The sequence below is a fragment of the Geosmithia morbida genome, assembly GCF_012550715.1.
Source record: "Geosmithia morbida isolate 1262 chromosome Unknown scaffold_7, whole genome shotgun sequence".
Lineage (NCBI taxonomy): Eukaryota > Fungi > Ascomycota > Sordariomycetes > Hypocreales > Bionectriaceae > Geosmithia > Geosmithia morbida.
This window is the reverse complement of record NW_023336194.1, coordinates 825,775-841,783: the sequence shown is the minus strand read 5'-3', so window position 1 is coordinate 841,783 and position 16,009 is coordinate 825,775. Positions and strand designations below refer to the sequence as shown.

The following is a 16,009-nucleotide window of genomic DNA, read 5'->3' as shown; positions in this document are numbered from 1 at the left end:
ATATGCATACAGACGGAGTACAGGTACGGAAACTCTGTTCAATAAAGTATCCATAGCCGTACTCATACTCGTCAGTGCTTCACAATCGACGTTATCATTGCCCATATGAGTGCTCCGTACAGGCAATAGATCCAACTGGTCAACGGACCAACGGTTGCCCGGCCCCTTGCTACAATGGGTTCCATGCGGCGCTCCGTCACGGAAACCACTTGCCGTACGGCCAAGTGCGCGGAGGATTTGCAGTATTATGTTACACCCAATGTAGGCACGAGGGAAGATGTAACACGTTCCTGTACGGGATCCATGGTATCCCTGTCTGCATCTGCCGCGCCTCCAACTACGTAATTAGGTGCCCCCCCCCCCCCCTCCCTTACCCTCCACTCTTGTGTGAGTACACACTGATGTACAGCTAGGATGGACTGTAGGCTGTAGGCTGTAGGTACATGGCATATGGGCGTGCTCAGTACTCCATGCTCGTACCCGCACACTAAGATTTCTCGCACAAGCTAATATTCCCCCTCTCTTTAGGACTGAGGGGAAGGGGGTCGATAGGTTGTTGTTATTAGTATCATCACTTGTGCTCGGTAGAGAGGAGCGAGTATGCATGCAATGAGTGCTTGTCCTCATGCAGCTCCATGCAGATACTACATATACTACAAGTATGAATGCTAGTAAGTCATATGTGCGAACTCACAATGTGCAGATACTCGTAGGAACATGTATATCGCGCTCTTATTATTTCTATTATACTGATGAGAATGCTAGGGCCTGCCAGTAGTAGCATCACATCTCTACACCAATATTAGAAACAGATAATCTTGGAATCAAGTTTCAAAAGTCTCAATAATAATAAAAACAAGATGCCTTGATTTCTAGTTCAATTCGAAGTAGCAAGACGCAATCCGCCCTAGTCCAAATGAAGGACGGTGCGCAGATTCATCCTGGCAGAACACATGGAGATACCGTGTGCCAAGCTTACTCGTAGGAGTCCTCGTACTCTTCTAGACGTTAGTTCTACACATTGTAGCAGTCACGAGTAGTCAGCCCCCGCGAGCATATCCGACCTATGCATCACTCGAGTCATGTATCTAGCACGGGGGGGAGGAGGGGGGGAAGAGATAGAAGAGAATGGGAGATATGCAAAACGATCAAGGTCTGGATGTCCTCCCCCCCTGGAGCCAGAGGGAATCCATTCAAATCTCAACGGGGTATTCCAGACCTTGACCTTTGTCCATTGCAATCCACAAGGTACATAATACCTCGATGTAATCTGTGCTCCGTACCAAACTAAGTCACGATTAGGATTCGCACGAAGAAATCATCCAGATACTACTGAGCCGTGCTATGCGGAACTCCCTCTTTGCTTCTCTCTCTCTCTCTCTCTCTCTCGTTCGCGGAGTCTCTCCCAGCAACGACACGTCATCCAAGATCCTTAGCGCCACCACCAGCGACTCATGTGGCTTGCATCGACAAAAGAAGGAGATGCGAGTAGTTACACGGCATTGGCAGTTCAGTTGTACCATCATTACAATTACCTACGGCTCAGTAGTGCTAGTAGTACCAGTACTGTACTCCTCACCATCTCGCACACGCACTCGTACAGTACAGATGATAATATGATTACGAGTGCTGAGTACTCGTACTGCTGATTCGTCACCACATTACGAGCCCCAAAAGGGTACCCTGCCGTCCTAGCCATATACTCGTACGTGAGAGGTGAGGTTGGCGGCCTCACGACCTACTTCGTAGTCTTTTGCCGTTAGTGCAGCGGTGAGCCCTATGAATGCTCCTATAGGTCCCTGCCGTCGCGACTATTATTATTAGCCTAAGAGGAGTCGGAGCTCGAGAGTATTTTTAAGTACTGATTATGCCGATATTTTACCGTAACCGGCTAGGGTGGTGCCACCTTCCAGGGGTTGCCACCTTCCAAGGGGTGCCACCTTCCAGGGGTGTGCCGGTTTGCCACCTTCCAGATGCTTTGACTTCGAAAGCTTCCACCTTCTCCCACTTTACGAAATCCTGAAATCCTAGTTTCCCCCCCGGGGCCCCCCCCTCCCATACCCCTTATCGCACTATAAAGGCCATAGTCGCTGTCTAACACTGGGTCTGGTGCATGCCCGTGGCAAATCCGAGGGTGAATGTGAGCTAGATCAAGACCTTGTGCTTTGTCGCACTTTTTCTTCGCACTTCCCGTGCTTTGGACATTATCCGTCGATATGATGGAATCCGAAGCGATTCCCGTTATAGTCTCTAGTAGTACGTACAGAGTACGGAGTCATCTTGGCCCGTATTTCCATCCGCACGGGATTTAGCCACAGATACACCTACCCTGTATTACATGACATTTGACAAATATAACGACATGTTAAAACATTACTGACGAGTATAACCTTTCCTTGAGCACGGCTAAAAATGTATTATATCATTCGTTTCATTTCGTTCTTCCTTGATTACAGCAACTTCCCACCAGCAAAACAAGTCATACAAACACCCCACACGCCATATACAGACTGACATTAAATTCCCAGCTGTTGTACAAGACTTTTCCATCCTTCATCCAAATCGACAAACATATACAGTGGCGATGACGATATAGTAGTGGTAGTGGCGGTGATAATAGTAGCAGTAATAGTACAATTGATGGCGGTGATGGTCACGTCCATCAGAGAGGATAAATCATCAGAATCACTCCTCACCACGAACCCACTTCTTTTCCTTATGCCCGGCCAGGCCATCGATACCCGTGACAGGCAGGCCACGTTTCTTGAGCTCCTCCTCAATCACCTTCCACCTACCCACCTCGACCTCGCGGTCGATGGGGCCAATCTTGGATTCATGCACTCTGACATTGGGCAGGCTGACGAAATCGGGGCGCTGCACCTCCAGGAGCTCGGCCAGCTTGGGTTGCCTGGGCTGCTTGGACGCGACCGTCACCAGGTGGCGAGCTGTGCGGGCAGCACCGAGCCTGGCGTCTGGGATGAGGGTGCCTGTGAGCTGGTAAAGACGTTTACGGATCTGTTTGTGATGTCAGTACGCGTATTCTTCTGTTATGACATATATATGTATGTCCTTTTTTTTTGGGGGGGTTGGTCTCGTAGAGTCCTCGACTCCGCATGTCATGACGAGGGAGGAAGAACGAGAAGAAAGAAATAGGAGATGACACATACCGCAAACTTGGCCTCAGTATCCAACATGACATCCTTCCACGACGAATCCCAAGACTTGACCATCTCGCGCGCCTCATCCAGGGAGATGATCTCGTCGACTACCTCGGACGCAGCAGGAGAAGCACCCTCAGCATCAGCCGTGAGCCCGTCCGCAATAGCAGAGGCCTGACCACTGGACAGGCTGGCGGTGCCGTCCGCTGCGACGGAGATGTCTGCCCGCAAAGCGGCATCCAGCGCGGCCCTGGACCCGTCGTCGGCCCACCGGCGGGTGGCCCACTCGGCCAAGCGGCCCGTCTCCCTGAGGGCGAGAACCTCGACCACGGCCCTGCGGAGGTGGACCTCCACGAGGTTGCGGTCGACGACCCTGGCGGCGGCTGCGCGCCCGAAGCCGCGGAAAATGCTCTCGGGCCCCCAGTGGCCGGGCTGGTCCCACCAGGTGCGCAGGGGCCCGACCTCGGCCAGATCCTCCAGGCTGGTGGCGGGCGTGTAGCTGGGGTCGCTGCTCTCGACCTCGCTCTCCGTGGCGGCTTCGGTGCGCCGGGCCGGCATGGCCAGGCGCGTCTCCCGGACGGCACGGGGGGTGCGGTCGCGGCCCGACAACGTCCGGGACGACGGGGTGTATCCTTCCTCCCCATACCCCTGCTCCTCCTCTGCGGGCTCCATGCGCTGCGTGTACGGGTCTTCGGGACCGGGAGCCTCACCGTCCTTCCATAGCTTGCGGCGGAGTATCTGCGTGCGTGATGTGCTGCTGCTGCTGCTGCTGCTGCTGCTGCTGCTGCTGGCTCGAATGGCCAAGGGGGTCGTGTGCTTGGGGACTGAGGCCCGTCTCCCCAGAACGGGGAGACCCCATGTACGCGGTACTCGGGGCATTGCTTGTATTGCGAGGAGGTTTTTTATCTCTCTCGGGGATTGAGGAGGATGATGGGATGTGTGCGAGTGTGTGATATATCCGACGTCCAGCCTCCGTTGTGTGATGGACTGTTAACTTTTCTTGTTCTAACCCGTGGTAAATTATTTGGGATGTGGAAGACCAATCATGCCCAAGCACTAGCAAGCAGAGCTCACCTTGTGGCTCATGCCAGGGCACCAGCCACAATCCCATGATTGTACGTATCTATTATCTATATTACTATGGCCTACGACCGCAGAATCTACTTCCATGAGTATGTAGTGCGTCGCGTTCTTCGATTTCGATTTCGCAATCGCTTTCGGGCTGTCAGCAGTGGTCCCCCCTCCCATCTTCAGGGTAACGTGTGAGATCATCACCGAAGAAACAATCGTCACCAGAAGCAAGAGTTGGCGGCCTCTCCTCTAACCACCCGCAACAGAGGCCATCTCCCGCCGCCCCAGAACCACCATCATGGCGCCAGCACCGCAACGCCTACTCTGGCTCACCATAGCTCTCTTGGTGTCTCTGGTATCAGCAGGTAAAACCAAAGACGCATTTCTGTTTTCTGATCTATTCCCTCCTTGTGTGACCATGTTGATCATCTTGCACTAACCCACATCCTGATTCTCTCTCTCCCTCTCTTACAGCTTCACCACCAACATTTTGCAAATGCACTTGCTTCAAGAACAGCACAATTATACCGCTCGGCCCCGAGACATTCACAAATGGCGACCAGACCGAAGACCCGTCATCGTCGGCAAACAACCCCGTAGCTGCTGCTGAGCGCCGGTCGTCATCGTCTCTCCTCCTAGACGGTGGTGACGAGGTCCCCGACGACTACCATACCCCCCCTGCTGCTGCCGCTGCCGCTGACGACGCCGACGTTCTGCAACAACGACAACGAAGACTGCAATCACTCCAACCCCGAACCGCTTCCACCTCCTGCTCAGAGTGCACTCGAGCCTTCTGCCTTAATCAGGGTATCGACATTTGCCGGGGCGCCGAGGAGGATGATGTCATTACACTCTGCTTCAAGCGCGACAGTAACAAGGACAAGCTCATTGTTTGGGGGTTCGTCATCGGCATCGTCGGACTTCTCGGCTGGGCTGCTGCCAGGAGATTCTTTGCATGGAGGGCCACGCAGCGCGTTCCATCTCCTTCTCAGAGTAATCCGAGGTATGCGCCCGTCTCTACTGACGGAGCGTGATGGCAAGGCAGGACGAGGGGGGCCTCTCCCTTTCCCCTTCCTCTTCCTCTTCCCACCTGAGGGAGTTTGGTTGGTTTGCGGCATATGAATAGAACAGGTACGCAGGAGTTATGGGCGCTGTATTTATGACATATTACATTTTAGTTTTTTTTTTGTTTGGGACCTCATTTGTTTTCTGTCTCTGCCTTGATCACGATTTTTTTTTAAAAAAAAGACAGCGTTAAGCACGCAGTAGAAATTGTTATTTGTTCCAACTCGTTACTTATTTGATCGTATTAAAAAGCACACAAGCAACACGAAATACCAAAGTATCATCACTGATGTTTCCTCTTTCCCCTTCGTCCTTTGTTTGGTGGTATGAGCCGTATGTCTGACCATGGTGCCTATTTCTGTTTTTTTTTTTTTCAAACGCCGCAATATCAAACATATGATGCAAAATGTTCCCTACAGCCACGTGCTCTCTCTTAATAACAGTATCACCCAATTTTTGTTCCTCTTGATATTAATTTTTCAATTCCTGATATTAAAAAAAAAACACATCGCTCCTCTTCTTTTTTCTTCTTGTTTGTTTATTTAGTCTTCCTCCAGGGGTGTAACTTTGGTCTCACCAGCGATGCCCGTCGTACCCCTCACCTCGCGACGAGTGCGGATAGCAGAGGCGAGATCCTCGAGAACGGTGACGGTGGTGTCCCAGTCGATGCAGGCGTCGGTGATGCTGATGCCGTGCTTGAGGCCCTTGGGACCCTCGGGGGGGACCTTCTGCGCACCCTCGTTGATGTTGGACTCGATCATGACGCCGATGATGGAGCTCTCACCCTCGCGGAGCTGGTCAGCAACAGCCTTGGCCACGATGGGCTGGTTCCTGTGGTTCTTTTGCGAGTTGCCTTGATTTGAGTGTTAGCATATTGTTCTTTCCTTCTTCCTTCCTTTCTCCTCGTCTCTCCCCCTTTCTTTCTCCCTTCTTTCTTCTCTTTCTCTCTTCCCTTGCTCTTTGAAAAGAGAGAAAAGGGTGAAGAGTGACATACCGTGAGAACAGTCAATCATGATGGCCTGCTTCTGACCCTTGGCAATAAGAGTCTTCTTAGCAGCCTGGACGCTCTCCTTGTCAAAGTTGGTACCCTTTGTTCCGCCACGGAGGATGACGAAGCCGTGCTCGTTGCCGCTGGTGCGGGTGATGGCGGCGAGGCCCTGCTTGGTGACGCCCATGAAGTGGTGCTTTGAGGCGGCGGCCCCGATGGCATCGATGGCGACGCTCAAGCTGCCGTCGGTGCCGTTTTTGAAACCGACGGGGAAGGACAGGCCCGAGGCCAGCTCGCGGTGAAGCTGGGACTCGGTGGTGCGGGCGCCGATGGCGCCGACGGAGATGCAGTCGGCCAGGAACTGAGGGGAGATGGTGTCGAGCATCTCGCTGGCGATGGGCATGCCGGCCGAGGTGAGGTCGACGAACATCTTGCGCGAGACGCGGAGGCCCTTGTTGATCTTGAAGGACTCGTCAATGTCCGGATCGTTGATCAGGCCCTTCCAGCCGACCGTGGTGCGCGGCTTCTCCAAGTACGCTCTCATGATGATGCACAGGTCGTCTGATAGGCGGGCTGACAGCTCGCCCAGCCTCTCGGCGTATTCGATGGCCGCACTCGGGTCGTGGATCGAGCAAGGCCCCACCACCACCAGGAGCCGGTCGTTGTGGCCCATTACGATCTCGGCCGCGTCCACGCGGCCCTTGACCACCGTCTGCAGAGCATCGTCGGGGAGGGGCACCTCGGACGTCAGGAGCTGAGGAGGGATGAGGGGATCCTGACCGAGGACTGTGATATTGGGTGTCGTGTCGTCAGCGAAAGGGAGGGGTCATCTTGGAGTTGGAGGGGTAGAAACTCACTTCGAGTGTCGTCGGCGACGAGGGGTTTCAAGTCGACTCCAGGCATCTCGGGCGGGATTGTGCTTCTTCTCGTCTTCTTGAAAGAGATTGTGATAGAGCGATTGTTTTTGTTTTCTTTTTTTTGGGGTTTCTGCTTCTTGTACGAGGTCCGACGTCGCTTTGGGCCAGTGGGAGGCTTGATATTCGGGCTTAGCAAAAAAAAAAAAAAGCAAAAAAAAAACCCCCAAGTTATGGTGGGACGACACGGGCTTATGAGTCAGGTTGAAGGCGGTGGGGTGGTAGTAATAAAAGACTGCGTATGTCGTATGATGGGCGTCGTTGCAGTTTTCGACCACAGCAATTGCATACCAAAGCTGTCATGGACTTTTTTCTTCTTCCTTTACTCGGAGAGATCTTTGTATTATCAGATTGTCAAGAAATATGTAAAGCTTCTCTTTTCTTCTTCTTACATTCGGTTATTACGACCATTGCCAGATTGACGTCGAAGCACGCTCTCTTTTTGAAAGTCACCTTCCAGGCAGGAAATAACCCCGCGGTTCTCGCGGTTCCCGCTGTTGGAGGGGCACCGTTGTGTCGACCCGCTTTGAAAACTCCGAGTCCGTAGCAGGCGGCGGGACAGAAATCCATGGCCTCTTATGAAAAGTCACGAGACTAAGGGCTTTCGTCGTAGGGGGGGGGGGGAATACCCTGCAGAAGACCTGGACTAGATGTACGGAGTGCTGTATTGCTACTGCATGTAAACGCAAGCACCGCTGCTAAGTAATATTAACAGCACTAGTGAATATACAGGCAAGTAGGTGGTTCTAGGTGCATGCATGTGATGTGGTTTATTATTATCAACTGATCTACTTGTATAGTGCCATGGGCCATGACCTGTGGGTAAGGAGAGCCCATCTAGAGCGGGGGTCGGTAGACGGCTAGCTACTCCGTGGCTATATGTTATGAAGCGAAGCACTCGAGGCAGACTAGTATCATCGCTCTCGCTATTATGGAATACTTGGAGATGTTCGTTCAACGGCACATGGAATGGGAATGTTATTGGCGGTACAGGTATCACTTCGTGTTACATAATATCCAGTACTCTTGTGACGCCGGGCCCGTCGACTTATATCAGCGGCCAGATGTGAAGACAGCTCGTATGACAGCCACCTTGATCAGAGTCTATAATACATATATATATTACTGCTGACAGCGAATATGATCCATAGGGGTAGCGGGACGTAGAAATCGCCGTAACAAGGGACGAGAGGCGAGGAGCGAACGGTATGGCTGCAGTTACTACCGTCTACATGTATGTTCTCAAACGTGCTTCCCCACCCCGGTTGGGGTGAAGTCCATTCATATATTACGAGTACAAGCACGTACTAGATGAGGTAATGTGTCATGATACGTCATACCTGCATCGCCTACATGTACAACTTTCAGCCTCAGCAAAAGGTATGTGTACCATCTATCCAGACGAACACGGCATAATACAAGGTATGGAGGAAGAGGACGAGGAAACCCCAAAACCACCCAAGCTCACCCATCTCGGAGCCTCGTACGACTCATAATCACAAGGTGGAAGATGCCGGTCAGTCGTGGTCGGCGGTGTAGGGTGAATGCCGATGGGTGGTTGGGTGTGCCTGTACTCGTACTGCCTCAGCTGGTTGGGGGACCGTGATGGTTCTGACGCGGTGGCGGCAATGGCGTGGGCCGCGAAATCAACAAGGCCGTTATGCCACCCGCTTACTGCTCGTACCGGCCGTGAATACAGCTGATAGCGCTCATCGGGGATGCTCAGCAGATAATCAAGCCGTGAACTTGTACGGTGCTGCATGCAGTGCAAAGGCCAGCAATTCGGAGTCGCCGGGATGATGCATAGTCGACCTTTTCCGGGCCTTTGCTCAATAGAGTAATACAGAGACTAATATCACAGGTATTGACACAGGTATTACTCTTGTCTCTTGTAGGGGACTAGGCACCCGGAAGATCTACTATTAATAATACCTCTGCTTACGACGCGGTTTCACATCTCTCTTCAGCGTCCCCCCTTTTGCGTGTCCGTCTTTCCTGTCCTCTCGATTGAGAAAGAAGGAAGGGATGAAGAAAGGAGGGAAGAAAAGAGGAAGCAGAAAATATATAAATTCATGCCAGATGTGATATTGCGCAGAATCATATGCAACATGATGCATTATGGTAATTGCCCCTCCCCGCCCCCCTACAGCCTACAGGCTATTATCATGTCCCCCCCCCCCCCCCCTAAGGGCCTAGGGTGTCGGGAGCACAGACACCACTCTCTAACGTCTTGTCAATGTGCTCGTTGGTATCCCTTTTTTTTTCACTTTTCATTCCTTTCTCCTTTCCTTCTTTTACAAAAGGACCATCAACAATTGAACACTGCTTAGTATCATGGTCACCTGTACGATCTAACGAGGGAGTAGAAAAGGTGCTGTGTTGCCCTACTGGTTACTAATAGTAACAGCAGCCGTCGTAATACGACGCTTTTACTCGTACTAAATGGAGTAGACAGTCTCACGTTACTCGTAAAGCATCCACGCTTTGCTTGCCACAGACTGGCGGCGCAGCAGTAGTAGCTGAGTAGCAGCAGTAGCGGGCAGCAGTAGCGGGCAGCAGTAGCAACATACCAACCACGCTTTATTATTTGGTACTCGGTCCTCGCACGCACGCACTGCGTAACCGACCCCTCACGGACCTCCTCCTCCTCTCTAGACTTACCCAGTCTTGATTCTTCTCTGTGTCCCTCTTTCCCTCTCCCCTTTTCTTTCTCTCCCTCACTTCTCCCACCTCATTCTTTCTTTTAACACTACTGCGACGGGCAACCGGATCTTTTGTAATAATCTCAGCACTTACCTCGCATCGCCGTCATCATCATCGTCATCATCATCGCCATCATCGCTTCCAACGCATTATTTCACAGCCACCCCATCCACCCCATCCACATCAACCACCGAGGATCGTTTCTCTTCTTCCCATTCTCCCTCCCCACACCCAAGATCCCTGCATGTTCGCGGCCCGTGACAGTACCGGCCCTCCTGACCCGACCACCTCCCACTGAGTCGCGACATACGCCTGCTGTTTTCCTCTTTCGTTCCTCCCTCAGCTCCTTCTCCCTCTTACCTTGCCACACAATAGACCGGCGGGTCCCAGACGACCACTCTCTCAATCGTCGCTGTTTGCATTCGTCGCTGTACCGCAATCACCCCTCCGCACCTCTCCTCCCATCACTCTTTCGTGAGTTCGGAAGAGGAACGAAAAACATACATACACTGTATCCCACACTGCACCCATGTTCGGATCGCAGCATTATATGGACGCCGCCGTGCCCGACCTGCCTAAGAAGCGGGGCCGAGACGACGAGCAGGTTCTGGGCAACACCACCGCCAACCAGCACTGCAGTTTTTCCGAGCATCGCAACGTGAGTCTTTCTACTCGAACACACTCTCCCCCGCAGAAGGCAAAAAGAAAAAAAAAGGACTCATTGTCCCACTGACATCGGCAATAGAAACGTCTTCACAGTCTCCCCGTCCGAACGTCGCCTCGAGCACATGCCCAAGGTCTACCCTCAGTCCACATCACCCCTCTCAACGCCTCTCCGGGCCAGTTTCGTCACTCATATCTCGAGGAACCGTCATTGCCGTCGTCGTCGTCGTCGGCGCACCAGCACCGCAATGACACTGACATGGACATGGACGGCGGCGGCGGAGGGATGCAACTCCACACCCAATACTACCCGGCACATCTAGAACCCGAGGTCGACCCCTCACGCCGCATGCCCACACCTATCCAGCCCAGCTTCGCCGCCCAGGTACGAGGCCAGCACAACGAATGGGCCGGCAACGGCCTGCAACATGACCCCTCAGCCGACCACCACTCAATCCCGCGGACGATGACCACCGGTGACGGGGATTGGCAGGCCGTGCAGAATAACCGACGCCTCCCTTCCCCCATATCGGAGTGCGATGATGCCATGTCCAGCTCCGACAGCAACAGCAACAGCAACAGCATGAACGGCATTGCCCATCACCACGCTATGGAGCACCCCAATGCCGTCATGGACATGGAAGGTCGCACGCCCTCGTACCAGCAGGACCCCGACGGCACTGGCGGCGACCCGGCTGGTCCTTCACCCGAGCGCAGAGGTCACATACGCCACAAGCACACGATCAACACCTGGACGTGGCAGCCGGGCATGAAGAAGAGTTTCAGTGTGGGGTACCGTGCAGACTGCGAGAAGTGCAGGCTCAAGGTCCCGGGACATTTCAACCACATTGTCATATCATAGAATGGGCAGTCACGGATCATCGACAGCGCCTACGATCCCCGAGCGTGGAACGATCACGTCCGCCCGCTGGATTGGGCCGAGAAACGGCGGCGCAGGTCGATCCTCGCCACCTTGCCACCACTCACTCACTCGCCATCCGCCTCTTCCGCCTCCTCCTCCTCTTCTTCCTCTGAATATCCCTCCTCGTCAACAGAACGCGATTACGCATATGCAAAAGCAGACTCCAAAGCCTTTTCAGCATACCCTCTGCATCCTCTCCTTTCAATCATGTAAACATCCCTCGTCAGCAATCATTGGGTGAGAGCTACAACCCCAATAATTCGGGCTATCCCGATCTTTTTTTCGACACACTTCACACGCCCAAGCGCATTTTTCTTTCCTTTCTTCCTCTACCTCTCTCTCAGAATACTCTGGGCTTTCTTCCTTTTTTTATTCTCATCTTTGCGCACTCTTTCCCCCCTCTTTTTTCTTTTCTCTTTTTTTTTTCTATAAGTATTTCTCTCTTTTATTATTTTCTCATGACTTGTGTGTTTGCAATCCAAGCGAAGAGAAGGATTTGCTATTGCCAATGGCATGGAGACAGTGCAGGACAAAGCGTGCCGGTACAAGTAGGATACGGCATTTGATAGATACCATAATCATAGCGTTGCTTTTCATCACCAAAAATGTTATTTGATTGCGGAAACTGGCCTCTCTACCAGACATTCCAAAAGACACGTCCCAAAGAGTAGGTCACATTCACCATGGGTCGAAACTAGAGACAGTCAAATCGCTTGACATTATAGAGGAGGGAACTACTACACCCCACAATGATACATGTACAAGATTCCAGGCCCCAGCGCCTTCTAATGCACTAATCTGTTCTACAGAGTGATATGATACATTTTTTTTTGGTGTGTTGAAAAAAAAGAAAAGGACATGATAAAAGGGATAGGAAGGGAGAAGGAACATGGAAAAAGGCGAGGAATACCGAACCAAGATGGGGACACGCTGCCTTTTCTTCTTCTCTTCTACCAAGGCCACCATCCCTTGCTCTTCTTTGCGGGTTCCTCCTGAGACTGAGGTGTAACAGGGACGGAAACAGGCGTAGGAGCAGGAGCAGGAGCAGGAGCAGGAGCAGGGGCATGAGCAGGAGCAGGAGTTGACGTAGCAGCGTCCTGCTTCTTGCTGCTGCTGAACCAGGAACCGAGGAAGCCCTTGCTTTTGGTGTCCTTGTCGTCGGTGGTAGCGGGAGCAGAGGAAGAAGAAGTAGAAGGAGGAGAAGAAGATCCGCTAAGCTTGGGAGCAAAGTTCTCTTCGAAATGAGTTCGGTGCTCTGGAGGAGCCAGCAGAGGCGGCAGTTTCTCGCCCCTCTTCTGGGCCTCAAAATTGGCCTCCTCGACTAGGAGGATCTGGTCCTCTGTCGCGTCGCCCTTGAGGTAGGCGATGCGCGCGGCCGTGAGCTCGTCCGCCTCGAGCCTCTTCTGAGCCTCCACCCACTCGGCGCGGCGGGCACGGTTGTACTGGAGCATGTCCCATACTGAGTAGACGCTCACGACACCAGCGACGGCTATTTGCTATGAATTAGCATGTTTTGTGGCCCGGATCATCCCATTTGGGGAGGGAGGGGGTGGAAGCCTCCTGTTTGTGTGTGTGTGCGTGTGTGCGTGTGTGTAGACATACCCGTGAAGAGAATGACACCACCGATGGTGAATCGATGTGCGGCATCGAGAAACCTGCGCGATCGATCGAGGAAGCGATCCGTCTTGCTGATCTGGGCGGCCTGAGCGGCGAGATGGGCCTGTCGTAACCGCCGGACGCGCTGCTCGGGAGTCTCGCCGGGCAACCGGGGGTTCGGGATCGCGGTGGCTCTGCTGCTGTTGGTGGTCGCCGACTTGGATGTGGCGTGGGGGACTGTCGACGTGAAACGGGTAGCGTCTTTAACGCTCCTGGCCCCGATGCGAGATGCCATGGTCGCTGGCACGCACGCGCTCTCTCTTTTCTGCTCCCACCGTAGGTCTATTTCAATCGGGGCCGAAGACGAAGAAAATGATGGCGACAATGCGGATTGCGGCAGAATGGCAGTTGAGGGAGAAGTTGATGACTTTAGTGTCATTGGAGATTTTTCCCGCTGGGATCCTCGGGGAGAGTAGGGGCCGATGGGAATTCGATCAATTTGATTGGTCCGGGGGAAGCTCGGATGTGGGAGTCATCCTTCGTACTTGTAGAGAATGGCGAAGCGTTCGTGATGAGAGGGAGAGTCGAGATTGGGTGGGAGCCGCTATCTCAGTCGTCAGATCTGGAGTGAGAAGAGGAAAACAGGATAGTGTTTGGGGTAGTTGGATATAGTCTATCATCATGCGCATTGAGCTTCTTGTATGTTGGTGAAGCTTCTACGTGATGAAAGGAAACGGTTGTTGGAATCTCCCATGAGAGCTATGGAGACATGGACACAAGCGTGTCTCGATGTTGATGCAGATGCATGGTCTGACTTTAGATACGAAGGGATCAAATTCACGATTGGGACGAACATCAAAGTCGGTCGTTGAGCAAGCGCATGGTCACTTTTGATGACTGATGGCTACAACGTGATGTTTGGAGTTGTACCGGGTCGTGAGACGCGTAGACACCACGTTTCGAGGCCCATGATGGATACGGGTGCCAGGCAAGAGGCTACTTTTACATCATTATACTAGTACTCCGTATTACGGGCCTGATTGTACGGAGACAAAATACAAGTGCGAGGATAAGACCTGGCTGGGCGAGATATACACAAGAGGCACTTAGTTCCATGCCGAAATCTTGATCACATATACTCTACTGACGCGGTCAACACCAGGGGAGACGATCTTCCTCGTGGCGCTGCATAAAGCAAACGCTCACAATGAAAACGAAAAAAAAAGGGTTGAAATCAAAAATTACGCCCCCCATGGCCCCGAAGGGCAATGGAGTGCGGATCGACTCCGCGCTGTGCAATGCAGGCCATCCACACTGAATCCCCCGAATCTTGAGCTAGGGAATTCGGAACAAGGTAAGTATGAAGAAGAAAAGAAAGAAACAGTCAAATGGCGGGAGGCAGAAGAGACTTTTATAGTGCCAAAAAAAAAGTTTCTGCCTGAGTGTGGGAGCGCACGGACCACTTCCAGGCAACAAGGCGGCAGGGCCTTTCTGAGCCAGCAGTCTACAAATAATAATAGTACTCCGTACCAAAAGAATAACTGACTAAGGCAGTCAGCCCGAACACACAAATCCTCAGGCCACGGGAAAATACCCAGAGTGGGAGGCACGTGATTTGCACGAAATTTCCTGCTGGTAAGCCCGCACCCGCACAAACTTTTGAGAGACCAGCCCACACCCGGCCCCCAGAGAAAGGGATAAAAAAAAAGAGGTACGTACCCGCACCATAACCATCCACTCCCGTAGGGCACGGAAACCCTTCAGTGCAACTTGATCGAAGCATCTCCAATCCGAAATTTCCACGCCTCACGACCGACCCGTACTAACCGCCAAACTGGGAGCAGGCTTGATCGCAAACAGTCAAAATGGTAAGTCGAATACGCCTGACACGTATCGGGATTGCATATTCCATACGGAAAGATTATATACTGACAGTTTTTTCTCTTTTCCGTCCACAGGCTATCGCCCACAACCAGAAGATCGTCAAGACCCGTGAGCCAACCCACCGATTTCTATCCAGCCCCTCCTGCTCTTCCTCACCCCTCTCCGATTCTACGAAAGCGACGCTGAGATGGGGAGGAGGAAGAGATGACCAAGATGCCAGACATGTGTATGATGGGAATAGAGAAGCTGACTGCGTCGAATAGATTTCCGCAAGGACTGGCAGCGTAGGGTCCGCTGCCACTTCGACCAGGTAAATATTCAAACCCTGCCATATTTCCTCTTTGATACAATGGATGGCAAGGGTTCTGACAAGAGTCTTTCTTCTCTCCGATATAGCCCGGAAAGAAGGCCTCGAGACGTTCCGCCCGTCAGGCCAAGGCTGCTGCCATCGCCCCCCGCCCCCTCGACAAGCTCCGCCCTGTCGTGCGATGCCCTACCATCAGGTACAACCGCCGTGTCCGTGAGGGCCGCGGTTTCACCGTCGCTGAGCTCAAGGTAAGGCTGGGACAACCCCATTCGATCCCAGACAGAGAGGAAGGAGACGAATTTGTGCTGACTATTCTTTCCTTCCCTGTGTGCAGGAGGCTGGTATCCCCACCCGCTTTGCCCCCACCGTCGGCATCGCCGTCGACCACCGTCGCCAGAACGTCAGCGAGGAGTCGCTGGCGGCCAACGTGGCCCGCCTCAAGGCCTACAAGGAGCGCCTGATTGTCTTCCCCCGCAAGTCCAACAACCCTAAGAAGGGCGACACCAAGGTCAACCCTCGCGAGGTCGAGAGGGCCACCTACATCAACGACGCCCTCCCGGTCGCCAACGAGGTTCCTGGCTTCAAGGAGATCTCCAAGGCCGACCTGCCCGCCCCCATCGAGGGCGGCGCCTACGCCAAGCTCCGCTACGCCCGCGCCATCAAGCGCTCCCAGGGTGCCCGCGAGAAGCGTGCCCGCGACGCTGCCGAGGCCGACCAGAAGAAATAAGCAAATCGGTC

The 16,009-nt window shown here is 53.1% G+C and overlaps 6 protein-coding genes across 6 annotated transcripts; 3 read left to right on the top strand and 3 right to left on the bottom strand.

The window, feature by feature from the left end:
• Nucleotides 1-2,685: 2,685 nt before the first annotated feature.
• On the bottom strand, nt 2,686-4,037 carry GMORB2_7097 (Ribosomal subunit 39S; the record flags this gene model as incomplete). Its single annotated transcript, XM_035469062.1, has 2 exons — nt 2,686-3,015; nt 3,168-4,037. 2 exons carry the CDS (start codon nt 4,035-4,037, stop codon nt 2,686-2,688), a joined length of 1,200 nt encoding a protein of 399 aa, XP_035321442.1.
• Nucleotides 4,038-4,527: 490 nt separating this feature from the next.
• On the top strand, nt 4,528-5,263 carry GMORB2_7096 (uncharacterized protein; the record flags this gene model as incomplete). The annotated part of the gene is made up of 2 exons (XM_035469061.1): nt 4,528-4,594; nt 4,704-5,263. The coding sequence occupies 2 exons, from the start codon at nt 4,528-4,530 to the stop codon at nt 5,261-5,263; spliced, it is 627 nt and encodes a 208-aa protein (XP_035321441.1).
• A 573-nt stretch (nt 5,264-5,836) lies between these two features.
• On the bottom strand, nt 5,837-7,185 carry GMORB2_7095 (3-deoxy-7-phosphoheptulonate synthase; the record flags this gene model as incomplete). The annotated part of the gene is made up of 3 exons (XM_035469060.1): nt 5,837-6,147; nt 6,289-7,068; nt 7,140-7,185. The coding sequence occupies 3 exons, from the start codon at nt 7,183-7,185 to the stop codon at nt 5,837-5,839; spliced, it is 1,137 nt and encodes a 378-aa protein (XP_035321440.1).
• A 3,243-nt stretch (nt 7,186-10,428) lies between these two features.
• On the top strand, nt 10,429-11,424 carry GMORB2_7094 (Conserved hypothetical, protein; the record flags this gene model as incomplete). The annotated part of the gene is made up of 2 exons (XM_035469059.1): nt 10,429-10,557; nt 10,645-11,424. The coding sequence occupies 2 exons, from the start codon at nt 10,429-10,431 to the stop codon at nt 11,422-11,424; spliced, it is 909 nt and encodes a 302-aa protein (XP_035321439.1).
• A 1,010-nt stretch (nt 11,425-12,434) lies between these two features.
• On the bottom strand, nt 12,435-13,375 carry GMORB2_7093 (uncharacterized protein; the record flags this gene model as incomplete). The annotated part of the gene is made up of 2 exons (XM_035469058.1): nt 12,435-12,973; nt 13,087-13,375. The coding sequence occupies 2 exons, from the start codon at nt 13,373-13,375 to the stop codon at nt 12,435-12,437; spliced, it is 828 nt and encodes a 275-aa protein (XP_035321438.1).
• Nucleotides 13,376-15,038: 1,663 nt separating this feature from the next.
• On the top strand, nt 15,039-15,998 carry GMORB2_7092 (large subunit ribosomal protein L13e; the record flags this gene model as incomplete). The annotated part of the gene is made up of 4 exons (XM_035469057.1): nt 15,039-15,072; nt 15,228-15,274; nt 15,361-15,519; nt 15,606-15,998. Coding segments are annotated over 4 exons (633 nt in total), but the record flags the coding sequence as incomplete, so codon positions are not given.
• Nucleotides 15,999-16,009: the final 11 nt, after the last annotated feature.